Raw genomic sequence first — 14,179 nt, 5'->3', positions numbered from 1 at the left:
TAAAAACTACATTAAATGGTTTAAGATTTAAATATTAGATTTAAAAAAACATTCATAAATAAATAAAATCACTTAACTAATAATTTTTAACAGATAAAATAAAAAATTTTTTAACAGAGCAAAACGACATCGTTTTGTTCAAAATAAAATTATTTTTTACGCAAAAGGTAAGCAATAACGGCGTTTTTATAAAAAAACACCACAAAATTCATTTTACCTAAAAAAATTTCGCGCTGATTTTTCCCAAATTCCCCCCCTAAAACCCCTAACTTTGCAAACAAAATGAAAAAAAGAAGAGGAAAATGGAGGCACCAAAGACGATTAAGTAGAAAACCTCTCCAATCTACTTACGAGTCAGCAATTCCTACTACCGTTTGTTTCCCTGGAAAATATATGAGACTTCATATTATTATTTTGTTTGTTTATTTGTGTGTGTGTTTCATCTTGTTATGTTCATTACTCAGGTCCCTATCGCTTTTATTTCTGTTCCATTTTTCCTATTTATTTTCTAATTTTGGGTGTTATTTATTCGATATAGATTTTTAATTATAATTTTGATCATCTTCCAAAAGAGGGAACTCGTTTTGGAAAACCCTAAGCAGAAGGAAGAAATCGAAGTGAGTTGTGACACCGCCTTTTCTCCACCGCCAGCCATGAAGGTTCTATCTCTCAACCATGAATGTATCTTGCTTACACAAAAAAAAAAGCTTTACGAAGTTTAAAATTTAACCGTGCACCCTTTCTTTTTATTATTGTTTTTTTTCTCTTTGCAGTTCAATATCGCCAACCTCAGTACGGGATGCCAGAAGAAGCTACAAATCGACGATGACCAGAAACTGTAAGTTTCCTTGCTTATCTCTTTATATATTATATGCTTATCTTTCAATTTTCTTTAGCTTTATTTTTGAAATGTTTTATTCCAAAATAATCAGCATTTGTAGCAATCCAAAATAATTAGCAGTCCCTGATTTAGTTCTGTTTTCTTTTTCTTTTCTTTCTATAATTCATGAGAGTTGTATTTTAATTTTGCTTTTTATTTTCTTGTTTCGAGATCAACACAATACCTCATAATCATAGCAAGGGGCATGCAAATGTGGAACCTCTTTTTAATAGCTTGGCCTTGCAGCAATACATTCTTTTATGCTCACAAGTTCAGTATTCAAACATGGTTGACTCAATATGCTTCCTTGTTCTTTGGTAAAGTGTGAGATTTAGTTTTGTACTTAAAAAGGTAAAAATTTACTAGTATATATATTTTTCAATTTAAAAATATAGTCCAAAACATAATATTTTCGGTCAAAATTTGCTTATACACTTACTGAGTTTTTTACCAAGTCGTAAGCAGGTCTTTGGACTTCTGAGATTTGCAGGTTTAGAATGTATGATAGATACTGATTGACAATTAAGTTATGAATATATAAAAGAAACATGTATAATTATGGTTTTTTTTCTATTGAAATCAATAATCTCTCTTGTCAAGACAGATGACAGATATTGATAAGTCGAAGGATGCTTTACTAAAATCTCAGAAATCAAAGAGGTATCGTGAATTCGAGAAAGGATTCAAGTCCATTGCATGGATGGAATGTAATAGTATTGATTTATATAGATGTAGACTTTGTTTAGCATGATATGAAAAGCTTAGATTATATTGGGATTATGGTCAGAAATAGGGTCAACTACAAAAATGGTCACTACACTTGTGGTTTCTTTCTTGTTATTAAATTATGAAACAACTTTTCTAGCTAATTTTGTAGTATAATTAGTTCATATTTCATTAGTAAAAGTATCTACTTTAAACACCTAATAGTTTTTGCATGGATGTTTTGAGTTTATTATATACCCTGTGACTTGCACATTGGCAATGACATAGTAGGTTGCTGGGTAGTTCAAGCCAGCAGCTTGTTGATCTATGCAATTGATAGATTTTCATTCACTTGTTAGGTATGTTAAAAATTGCTCATTCGGCAGGTGTGATGTGAACCTCTTGTTGGCGACATTATGTACTCATACCATTCAAACCCGTGAAGGAAGTATAGTTAAAGCTCTTGATTGTAATGCTATTGTGGCTAGTCGGGATGTATTGGCAAAGACAGTTTATGCTCGATTCTTTGATTGGTATGCTTATGTTAATTCATGTTTGGAGGCATTTATTTTATCATATGCTCATATTTTGTATTACTTGCCTTGCCTGCATGGGGTCAAGATTAAACTGTTTCCGTTCTGAAAATTTTCTATCTATTTTGTAAGGCTTGTTGATAAGATTAATATATCCGTGGGGCAAGATCCAAATTCCCATGTGCAAATTGGAGTTTTGGACATCTATGTATTTGAATGCTTTAAGCATAATAGGTAAAATATTGTTCTTTCGTTTTGTATATTTTATTTAATATTTTTATCGTTATTATTATGTAAATTATGAGTAAATATTTAATGCCAATTTTTTTCATGTTTTTGTGATGCAATATGGTTTGAGTTCCATTTTATGAAAGACATGAAAAAAAATATTAGATACTATTAAATTGAGTTCTATTTTACATTGACCTTTTTAAGAACTTGGGAAACATCAATGACCTTTCTTCTAAGGACCATCCAGGATATTATGTGATAAGCAGCATCGAATCCCGATTTAGTAGAGTATTAACATGAATTTATTAAGATGAATACTTCTTTTGGGGGGAGGATTTTTAGCACTCTGTTGGATTACCTTCTTATAATTATATTCTTGACATTGCATCAATTAATCTCTCTTCTTATTGCTATTTTTTATTCCTCAGATTATGACCCCCTTTCTCACAAGCATGCTGGCTGGGAAATATGTTCCAGTAGATGTTGCTGCACTGCTAAACTCAACACTCTAGGTGAATTCTTTTGTCGCATAACTTTTCTTTTCTCCAAATATTGTTCATTCCTTGTGGTTAGTACTTAACCAGACAATTACCTCAGGTGGTCTAAATGATGTTACATTATCTGGTTTGGATGTTACATTTGAGTTTTAGAAAATGAAAATATTAGAAAAAGTTTACAAATGGTGGTGGATCTGTATCCTGATGATACTTTATTGATGGTGGATTTGTAAATTGAAGTGTTTAAATGTTATAAATTGAAGTGTTTAAGTGCTGCAAATTGAAGTATTTAGTTGCTGGAAAATGAGATGTTTTATCGCTGTAATTGAGGTGTATAAATGTTGTTAATTGATATGTTTAAGTGCTGCAAATTGAAGTGTTTAAGTGCTGCAAATTGAAGTGTTTAGTTGCTGGAAATTGAGATGTTTTATCGCTATAATTGAGGTGTATAAATGTTGTTAATTGATATGTTAAAGTGCTGCAAATTGAAGTATTTAAGTGCTGCAAATTGAAGTGTTTAGTTGCTGGAAATTAAGATGTTTTATGTCTGTAATTGAGGTGTATAAATGTTGTTAATTGATATGTTTAAGTGCTGAAAATTTAAGTGTTTAAATGCTATAAATTGAAGTGTTTAAGTGCTGCAAATTGAAGTGTTTAGTTGCTGGAAATTGAGATGTTTTATCGCTATAATTGATGTGTATAAATGTTGTTAATTGATATGTTAAAGTACTACAAATTGAGGTGTTTAAATGCTGTAAATTGAAGTGTTAAAGTGATACATTCCATTGTCACCTCCCCCATTTCTTTATGCACTAGTAACTATATTAATGAAATCAAGTACTACAATTTTATATTATTACAGATGGGGGTTGGAGAATACGATCAAAGGGAAAACATCAGATATGGTGATTCCCAGCCAAGCAGTGGCTTCTTAGACACCCAACATTTTGCACAACCAAACATGACCAGAACTTCTAAACCTACATGTTGAGGTTGCTACACACAAGTCCCTTCCTTTTTTTAGTTTATGTGCTATGTGATGATTGTGTTTTAAAATTTAACTTGTTTTAGTTCCTTACATTCTTATAGGATTCACACTCAAGGAGCTAGAAACATCTCAGCAACTCATTGGGATCGAACAGTCAAAATTCAGAATCAAGTGACCCACAAGAGCTAGATTTGGAGCTTAGACTGTCACTGTAATCAGTAATTTTTTTTGCTACTTTAAATGCATGCTCATGGAACTACATTTTATGCTTTCCTAGAATTGTAAGTTCAAATAAGGTGTTGATCTGCAATTTATACATACAACTTGAGCAAGGTGATATGAACTAGTTTCAATTTTTTTTTAAAAAAAAATTCAAAGGAATGTTATGTAATCAAAGGCAATTTGACTTGCTGCATGAGATATAGTGGAAAACATTTATCTTCTTGTTCATGAATTTCCATTTTAATACATCTTCAAATTAAATTATACATTTCTTAATTGGTGGAATCTCACTTTTGTTGTTGCTGCAATCTCTAACCAAAGAATGGAGTGATATATGTACTGATAACAGTTTTAAAGGATTTGCTTAAGCAAGTAAAGGGATTGGCATTTTTATAATAATTTAGGATAGGAATGGAGCAAATCCAAAGAATGGAGTGGCATTTTTATAATAATTCTTTTTCGTGACCTTTAGTGGCGTTTTTGGAGAAAGCGCCACTAAATGTCTTGTTCTTTAGCGGTGTTTGTGGTAAAAGTACCGCTAAAGGTCTTGGTCTTTAGCGGCGTTTGTGAGAAAAGCCCCGCTAAAGGTCATGGTCTTTAGCTGCGTTTGTGTAAAATACGCTACTAAAGGTCATGGTCTTTAGCGGCGTTTGTGGGAAAAGCGCCGCTAAAGGTCCTGGTCTTTAGCGGCGTTTATGGGAAAAGCGCTGCTAAAGGTAAAAAAATGCCGCTAAAGATAGCGACGCGGTCTTTAGCGGTGTTTAATACTTTTAGCGGTGCTAAAAAGCGCGCTAAAGGCCTAAAAAAGAGCCGCTAAAAGCCTGTTTTGGTGTAGTGCCCCCTCCCCACCAAACCCGGTGCATCATGGACTGGATCTCCTTGATCACCCCTTTAGGAGCCATGAAAACTGAAAAAGCATAAGTTGGGAGCGATTGGAGAACAGACTTAATAAAGATCTCCTTTCTGCCATTAGACAAAAGCCGTTTTGACCAACTATTGATTCTGCAAGATATGCGGTCCAAGACAATCTTAAAAATACTTGATCTCTTTTTAGCAGCAGGGATGGGAAGACCTAAGTAGCTGTCGAGCTTATCCACAACTTTCATCTTAAGCAAACTCCCCAAGGCCGTAGGATGGAAAACAGGAGTATTAGGGCTAAAGCACACCGTAGACTTCTCCAAGTTTATACTCTGACCCGACATCCGAGAGAAGTTGTCCAAAGTTTTCATGAAAACATCCACCTCTTTGCGTTGGTTCCTGACAAACAAAAGAGCATCATCATCAAAGAAAAAATGGTTAATTCTAGGGCCATCCTTACTCGCACAAATACCCTTTAACTCATTATTCGCTTGAGCATCTAACAACATACGGGAGAGAACATCCATGCAAAATAGAAATAAGTAAGGGGAAAAGGGATCTCCTTGGTGAAGTCCTCTTTCCGGAGTAATAACATCCGTAAGATTCCAATTGCACTTTACTCTATACCGGACCATACAAATGCAGTTCATAATTTTTTTAACCCAATTACTAGAGAATCCTATTTTTAACATCACTTTTTCGAGCAAGCTCCACTCCACCCGATCATAAGATTTGCTCATATCGAGCTTGATCACGTAACCCTTATTTGGACCGTTTTTAGAGCTGTGTAGATAGTGCATAAGCTCATGAGAAACCAAGACATTATCATGGATCATCCGGCCAGGAACATAGGCACTTTGATTTTGACTGATGCACTAGGGAAGCACCACTTTGAGCTGGTTCGTGAAGACTTTTGATACAATCTTATAAATGACCTTGGACAAACTTATAGGGCGAAAGTTAGTCATATCACAAGGGTTCTTAATCTTAGGAATCATAACAGTAAGGGTATAATTGATACAATCCACATTCTTATTTCCGTTGAGGATGTCGCGACAAGTCCTAAGAGCATCGCTGCCAACTATCTGCCAATGATCTTTAAAAAAGTTCCCAGACAGACCATCAATCCCCGGAGCTTTCCTGGGGTCCATTTGCTTAAAAGCCCCCATTATCTCCTCATTCGAGAAATCCCTGTTGAACTAGCAATTCATATTGTTGGTAATACACTTCGGAACAAAAACAAGATCAACATCCTCATTTGACCTAATAGAAGTTTTGAACGGGTTATGGAAGTAGCTCCAAGCAATATGACAGATTTCATTCTTATCTTCATACCACACACCGTTCACATCTTTCAGCTTATCAATAGGATTTTTCTTCTTACGCCCCGTAACCCGTACATGGAAATAACGGGTATTCCTGTCACCTTCTCTTAACCATTGGTTATAAGCCCTTTGCGCCCAATACTTCTCTTCCGCGTTATACAACTTGCCAAGATGGTCATGAGTAGTCTTTAGAAGGTTCAACGATCCCATGTTGATAGGCCCATCCATAATCTTTCCAATCTTCTTTTCCAACCTGTTGATATCATATTTCATTCTCCTTTACCTTCTATATTGCCACGGTCCAAGCTCCTTTCGGACGTTTTCCATCTTATTCATCATGTCGCTATTCTTATCATCCCAGATACATTTAATAATATTCCTGGCTTCCTGCTCCTTAGCCCAGCAAGCGTCATACTTAAACCATGTCCTCTGCTAGCTTTCTTTCTCCTCCGGCTTGTTACCAACCATATTAAGGAGAATAGAATCATGGTCAGACTTAGACTGCTGCACCACTCTAGTATTAATAAAAGGCAACTTCTCAACCAAGTCCTCTGAGATAAGGAACCTGTCCAGTCTCTCCTTAATAGGGTTAGGGCCCTCTCTGTTGTTTGACCACGTAAACCACGCATTAGTAGTCTTAACATCCACCAATGCCAGTTCTTCAAACATATCACTAAAATCCTCCATCACTCTCCTTGGTTTCTTTCGACCCCATCCTTTTCAGCATTGTTAAGAATAGCATTAAAATCGCCCCCAACAATCCATCCCTCCTTAACCATTCTCTTAACCCTCCTTAACATATCCCATGACAGATTCCTAGCATTTAGGTCACAATTTCCATAGAAGCCCGTAAATCGGATCACCTTACTCTCCTCCAACGAAACTAGGGAGTCAATATGATAGTTGGAAAAATTTTAGACCTCGACCTTGACACCCTCTCTCCACAACAAAGCAAGACCGCCACTCTTGCCTTCCGAGTTAACCGCCACGCAACCTTCCATCCTGCATATAGATCGGATATGAGTAAAACTATTAGACTGGACTTTTGTTTCACAAAGAAAGACAACATCAGGGGTATTAGCAACGAGGAGTTGCTTCAACCCACGAACTGTCGCAGGGTTGCCAATCCCATGATAGTTCCAGCAAAAAATCCTCATAGCTCTTGGCGGTGCAGTCTCGCCAATAACTCGTTTATCACCTCCGTTGTTGTAATCAACTCATTTTCAGGTCTTTCCACTACTGATACACCTAGGCAGCCAAGAAACCAAAGGGTGAAAGCATCCACGATAGGACTAACAAGCCTAAAAAATAAACAAGAAACAAGAAGAATCGAGAGGAAAAAAACAAGAAAAACATAGCCAACAATCGGAAGAGAGAAAAAAGAGAATTAAACAAAAGAAACAATGAAACACGGACCAAAAGCGGAAAAGAGATGAGTCAAAAGCAGTAAACAAAAAGAAAGCAAGGACCAAACTGCGTACATACACACAGATATTTCGTTCCCTTTGTTGTGCCCAACAGTGTAGAGGGGGTCTCTTTGGCTGATAGAATTTGCTACTTTTAGCAGCCACAATCAGCTATAAAAGCCACCCTTTGTTGATCATTCAACTAATCCCTCACACTCTCATTCTCTCTTCTCCTCTCTCACTTTCTCTCAACTTTTCCTTCCTATTTTTCTTTTTGTTCAAGTGCCGATTTACTTCTACACTATTGGGCTCTATTGTCTTTCCGCTCCTCAATGTCAACGCTTTACAATGTTCCTTCCACAGATTTCTCAGATTCTCCATGTCACTAGGTAGAGCACCTTGTGGTCGGTTCCTGAGTTCAGTAGCAAGTTGGTTCACTTGATTCTCCAAATTCCTTAGAGTGGCATCATTTTTCACCATGTACGCCTTCAATAGATTCCCTAAGCTATTGGATAGTTCCACTTGGGTTGGTTTCTGAACTTGTTGGGGGAAACTAGGCAGCTGAGTTGGTCTAGGTTGGGCGTAAGTGTTACTAGTTCTAGTCCCTTGGTTACTTTAGGAAAAATTCAGGTGATTTCGCCACGATGAGTTATAAAAGTTGGATTGCAGTCCTTGCCTACCCATGTAATATACAGATTCGGGGTTCAATGGACATTCTTCAAACAAATGTCCCTCACCATAATACACAAAGACTATATTTTCAAATTGGTTAGGTGGTTGGGCTGCAAAACTATTAGACCCATTAGTGGTAAGATTCTTAAGCATTGAGGATATTGAAGATACCTGAGATGTGAGTGAAGTGAGAGCGTCCACTTTATGTATTCCAGCGACTCGTCTTCCTAACACTGCTTGAATTGTTGGCCATTGATAATTGTTACTAACAATCCTCTCAATAATTTTGTAAGCCTCATTATAAGACTTAGAAAGGAAAGCATCATTAGGAGAGGCGTCCACTACCATCCTCATGTGAGCATTGAGACCATTACAGAATGTCTCAAGTTGAATGCAATGTGGGATTCCATGATGAGGGCATTTTCATAATAACTCTTTGTACCTTTCCCATGCTTCATACAGGGACTCATCATCCATTTGTTGGAAGGTAGTGATCTCATTCCTCAACTCGGCATTCTTGCTCGGTGGGAAATACTTCATGAGGAATCTCTCGACTAACTCTTGCCATGTAAAAATGGAGTTCAGTGGCAATGAGTTCAACTAGGCACGAGCTCTGTCCCTTAGTGAATATGGGAACAGCTTTAGTCGTAATGCATCTTCGGGTACTCTAGCTAACTTGAAAGAATCGGTCACTTCCATAAATAGTCTTAAGTGATGATGAGGATCTTCAGTAGGCATTCCACTGAATTGGCCTACAGTCTGAAGCATCTGGAACATGACTGGCTTTAGCTCGAATTGTTCTGCCTTGATTTTGAGTCTCCTAATACCCAAATTAAAATCGTTAAATACTGGCATGGCATCCTGTCGTAAAGCTCTATCCCTATCTTCAGTAATAAGGATAGGATTCTGAGCAAGGTTTACTCCGTTTCTTTGATTCATATTCTCAAAGTTTATCTCTTCGGTCCTTCTCTGGTTCGCTTGTTTTCTTCGCTATCGAAAGGTTCGTTCTATTTCAAGGTCCACAGGGAGTAAGTCAATAATCTGGTCAATACTCATAAACACCTGAAATAATCACAGAAAAATTAAGTAAGTAAAGATTTAAACAGAAAAATAAATAAACCAAAATGTAAAAATAGATTCACAAGTGATGGCTTTTTTTTAAGATAGTCCCCGGCAACGGCGCCAAAAATTTGGAACGACAAAAATGTGCACCTGTACACAATCGTAACAAGAAATAAAGTGACAAGTAAATGTCAAGTTATCGTACCCACAGGGACTGTAAAAAGAAATATTTATGAAATTAATGTTAAAACACTTTGGTGATGGAAAATATTTTGGTCTAAAGATGATTAACAACTATGGGTTAAAAACTAAGTAAAAAAATTTAAAAATAAAAAGGTTCTAATGCACAATTTCAAATAAGGTTTAATCAAGATTATATAATTTTTTGTATTAATTACATTCCTTTAACTTAGAATTATTAAACTTATGTTTATACTGCTACAAAAAAATTCACGGCAACTCTGTAATTTGCTAACTACTGCTCATACATACTTATTAAATTAATCAATCTCTTGAACATTTTCCAATGTCAATCCAAGCGATTAATCAATCTTCAAGCATATAAAAGATCAAGCGAGGTAACAGAGTATTTCTACCTTGAAACAGTTTAATCACAATAATCTTGCAAGTTATGCAAGGCATATGTATCGCCAAATATAATGCTAAATTAACTTCAGCTACCTTAGAAGAATAAACATGCACTGAATAAGTATTGTGTCAATTAATTACAATTTCAATATGATTTAATAATTAATTCATTAGTTATCTAACAATTAATATTGCAAGAATAACTTAGGCATGATTTTACTTAATCAAGCATCTTACCGAGGCCAATAACAGCACAAACACAATTTCAATAATTCAAGCAGGAAAAATATAATCAACCCAACACGGATTAAATTTAAGCTAGATTGATTAAAATAACCATTTCAATAGCATAAATATCCATAAACATGTTTGTCAAAACAACAACAAAATTTAAAGAGATAGGGAACAAGAAGCGAATCCGGTGTTTCTCCGTGGCTTAACTGATTTCTTCGTTCTTCGTTATCTGTTTTCATTGGCTATCAAGGTGGCTTATGAACACTTTAATTGCTACTCAACAATGGCTGATGAGGACCTCTTTCCCAAGAGAAGAAATTGGCACTTGAACAAAAAGGAAAATGGGAAGGAAAAGTTGAGAGAAAGTGAGAGAGGAGAAGAGAGAATGAGAGTGTGAGGGATGAGTTTTATAGTTGATTGTGTCTACTAAAAATAGCAAATTCCATCAGCGAAAGAGGTTCCCTTTGGCCAACCACACACATGAAAAAGTTGAGAGATTCAACTTTGGTAAAAATAGCCTGGGGCAAATCTAGAAAGCCACAATTTTTGGAGGGGTTTGAATGCGAAGTTGAAATTTTTCAAGGGCTTCTTTGCAAGCTTATTTAATCAGCTAAAATGCTGATTTGGGTCAGCATATGTATGGTTCTGGGCAACCCGATTGGTGGCCGGTTCGGTTCACTGGATTCAGTTCAACTAGACCCCCCGTTTTTTCCATAATTAATTAATAATAATTTATTTGGCCCAAATTAAACTGGGAATAAATTAAAATTAATTAACACACATTTTTGCACCATCTTAGGCTAGAAATAAATTTGCCTCGATGCTTCAAATTGCTTCTCGATTTTATTCTTCGAGTATTTTCTACCGAGCCAATTTTCGCCCTTTGTGCGAATCTGTCGAAAATAGTCAAAATTAATCAAAATTAACTATAAAATTAATTAAAATTCATCATGTTCATATTTTTAACATAATTTAATTATTTTATAATATTTAATTATTTTTCGACAAAAATTTAACCGAAATAGCATGATTTTAAGTTAAAAAGGGCATGTAAAAACACATAAATATTCGTATTTCCAGATTTCATATGTTTTCGGTTTGGTCCTGAATCATTTCTAAAGTGATTCTAAGGCCTTGAAGGCTTGAATAAAGGATGGTATGCATCTGTTGGAATGGATTTGGCTATGATTTATGAAATCTTTGGAAATTAATTATTTTAAGTTACATTTTTGTGGTAATGCTCTGTAACCCTATTCTGATAATGGATAAGGGTTAGGTGTAACAGCCCAATTTTGGGCCTAGTCGGAACAGTGGTTTCTGGACCACAAATTTGACGAGGATAAAATTTATTTTTATTATATTTTTATGGTATACGATTTCACAAAACGATTTAGTCAAAAATTTCGTTCGAAAATTTCGACATTTAGGCACTCAATTTAGTCAAAAGAACTAAATTGTAAAAAGTCCAAAAGTTGAGATCTACATGTTAAAGGTGTCCAATTGTTATGAAATTTTAAATTGGAGGTCCTTATATGGTAATTAGACCATTGGTTAAGTTGGTGGACAAAAATGGACATGGTTAGGCATGTTTCCAAAGTTTTTCATTAAGGGCATTTTGGTCATTTAGTTATTAAAATGAATTAAAAACAAAATTAAAAGCCAAATTTTGTCCATCTTCACCCCCTAGGCCGAAAATTGCATGGAGAAACAATGGCTAGGGTTTTTCAAGCTTCCAAGCTCGATTTTAAGTCCGTTCTAGCCCCGTTTTTAATGATTTTAACGTTTTTAAAATCTTCGTAATAAGATTTACCTATTTTTACCATTATTTTGAGCCAGGGTTTGTGTTTAAAAATTTATCCATGAATGATATGCATGTATTTTTATGTTTTATGGAAGAATATTAATGTTTGGAGTGTGATGAACGTCTTTTACTAAGTTATTTTCGATGAAAATGCCTAAAAGGATTAATTTGTAAAAGTTATAGAATATGTCACAAGTGTGTGAATAAGTGAGAATTGTGGACTGCTACAGTTATGAAAATGGTTTGGCTAGGCCTAAAATGAAGGAAATTGAATAAAAATTATTTTACGAGCCTAGAGGTAAAATTGTAATTTTTTCCAGAGTGTGATTTTCGGACTAAACTGAATAATGTGAGTGTTAAGTAAGTTAAATGTGTTATTATAAATCAAGAATGACGAGAAATTGACTTTGATCAGGGAAAAAGAAAAGTGAGAAATTTTTTGGTTGAACCTTCGGAATAGAAAAGATACGAATAAAGTGACAATAATGATCACATGCATGGCACGGGCTGTGTGCAGGCCACTATGTGAAAGAGATAGTAATGGTCACGTGTGCAGTACTATGTACAGACTACTACGTGTACCAGGTACCATTGATTATAAAGGTGGTTGCTGTGTGCTGATTCCACCAGATATCATTGATTATAAAGGTGGTTGCTATGTGCTGATTCCACCGGGTACTATTGATTATGAAGATGGTTGCTATGTGCTGATTCCACCGAGTATCATTGACTATAAGGGTGGTGCTATGTGCTGATCCACCGTGTATCTGTTATTATTCTGAAGTGTTCATCGGGAAATTGATTAAGTGAAATACATGAGATCATGTAACGACTAAGTGTAATTGAATATGACTATGTGATGAATGAGTGCAGGTATAAGTGTGAAAATTTATGAACAATGTGCTCAATATTTGATCAAACTATCGATAAGATACAATGGAGTAAGTTAAATTATGAAAGAGTAAATTTAGCAACAAAACAATTTTGGACAGCAGCAATTGTGTGACTTTGAAAAATCACCAAAAATGGTGGAAATTGAATTAGAGAGTGAATAAGATATGAAATTAAAGCCGAATGAGTCTATTTTCACATGAAAGAGATATAGAAAGCAAACGAGTTTTATATTATGAGATATTTGAATTTTAGTGAGACAGGGCTAGGATGATTTTGTAATCCCCTGTTCTGACTTTGTAAAACCATTAAAATTTGTACAAAAATAATTATGGGATAAACTTTATATGTTTAGAATCAATGGTTCTATTTTCAAAAGAAACAAATGAGAACATTATCCAATTTTTGTACTATGAAATAATTAATTTTTAGTGAAGAAAGGTCAGAACTGTCGAGCAGTGAAACATGGGAAACTTTAAAGAATAAACTGTACTTATTGGATAAGAAAAAAAATTCTAAAAATTTTATAGTAAGAAGATATATGAGTCTAGTTTTGGGGAAAATTAACGGATCTTAATTTGGAGCTCGGTAGCTCGAGATATAAATAAATTAGTGACTCTAACTCAGACAAATAGTTTGAATTTACATACAGGAAAATAGTGAAAGTATGGTTCATGTTGTTTAAGTGTGTTATACACATTAAGGATGTGGAATGGAGAGGAGGAGGAAAAATAGGAAATATATGAATTATTTGTGTATAATTGGTAATATGCTCGATTATAATTAATAAACGATGAAATAGAAATGATGCTTATATTTTTGCATTATTGGTCATGATTTAAGCTCATGTGGGAAAATAAAGTTTCATAGTATGTGTGTATGGTATATTTGGAATATGATTTAGCTTGAAGTAATGTCATGAATGGTTTATGAATTAACATATGTTGGTAAGTTTATACATTAATAAATGTTGTGCTCATCCATGCTCATAATGCTTATGCTATATGTTTATTTGGTTAACATAGTTGATGTACATGCTTAGGCTTTGACCAAGTTTTGGCTGGATTATGCCACGTTAAACTTATAAGTTATGCATTGAAATGATAAATGCCTAAATGGAAATATGCTTGTGATCATGATAGGGGTGGTAAGGTTTAAATTATGTAATCTCTAGTGAAATGGTTTATCATGTGGTTAGTTCCAAAAAAAAATTATGCTTAAATGCACTAGCTTGCGACTATGGTTGAATGATATGTTTATGTCTTGTGTGATATGCATAGGAAACG

The 14,179-nt window shown here is 34.9% G+C and overlaps 1 protein-coding gene, 1 long non-coding RNA gene and 1 other non-coding gene across 3 annotated transcripts; all 3 read left to right on the top strand.

Moving 5' to 3' along the window:
• Positions 1-218: 218 nt before the first annotated feature.
• LOC107921905 (myosin-15) lies at positions 219-2,864 on the top strand. The gene is made up of 6 exons (XM_041104284.1): positions 219-659; positions 774-838; positions 1,052-1,540; positions 1,972-2,118; positions 2,251-2,352; positions 2,778-2,864. The coding sequence occupies exons 3-6, from the start codon at positions 1,485-1,487 to the stop codon at positions 2,782-2,784; spliced, it is 312 nt and encodes a 103-aa protein (XP_040960218.1). The 5' UTR covers positions 219-659; positions 774-838; positions 1,052-1,484; the 3' UTR covers positions 2,785-2,864.
• Positions 2,865-3,701: 837 nt separating this feature from the next.
• LOC107921839 (uncharacterized) lies at positions 3,702-4,245 on the top strand. Its single transcript, XR_001691110.2, has 2 exons — positions 3,702-3,838; positions 3,936-4,245. It is a non-coding gene; the product is annotated as an uncharacterized lncRNA (long non-coding RNA).
• A 4,475-nt stretch (positions 4,246-8,720) lies between these two features.
• LOC121224035 (small nucleolar RNA R71) lies at positions 8,721-8,826 on the top strand. The gene has a single exon (XR_005921499.1). It is a non-coding gene; the product is annotated as a small nucleolar RNA R71 (small nucleolar RNA).
• The last annotated feature ends 5,353 nt before the right edge of the window (positions 8,827-14,179 follow it).

The sequence above is a fragment of the Gossypium hirsutum genome, chromosome D11 (genome assembly GCF_007990345.1).
Source record: "Gossypium hirsutum isolate 1008001.06 chromosome D11, Gossypium_hirsutum_v2.1, whole genome shotgun sequence".
Lineage (NCBI taxonomy): Eukaryota > Viridiplantae > Streptophyta > Magnoliopsida > Malvales > Malvaceae > Gossypium > Gossypium hirsutum.
The sequence above is the reverse complement of the archived record's forward strand: the minus strand, read 5'-3'. Positions and strand labels throughout refer to the sequence as shown.

Coding starts and splice junctions, on each gene's coding strand:
- LOC107921905 (XM_041104284.1), top strand. CDS start 1,485: ATGACAGATATTGATAAGTCGAAGGATGCTTTACTAAAATCTCAGAAA. Junction 1,541..1,971: donor AAATCTCAGAAATCAAAGAG/GTATCGTGAATT, acceptor CTCATTCGGCAG/GTGTGATGTGAACCTCTTGT. Junction 2,119..2,250: donor TATGCTCGATTCTTTGATTG/GTATGCTTATGT, acceptor CTATTTTGTAAG/GCTTGTTGATAAGATTAATA.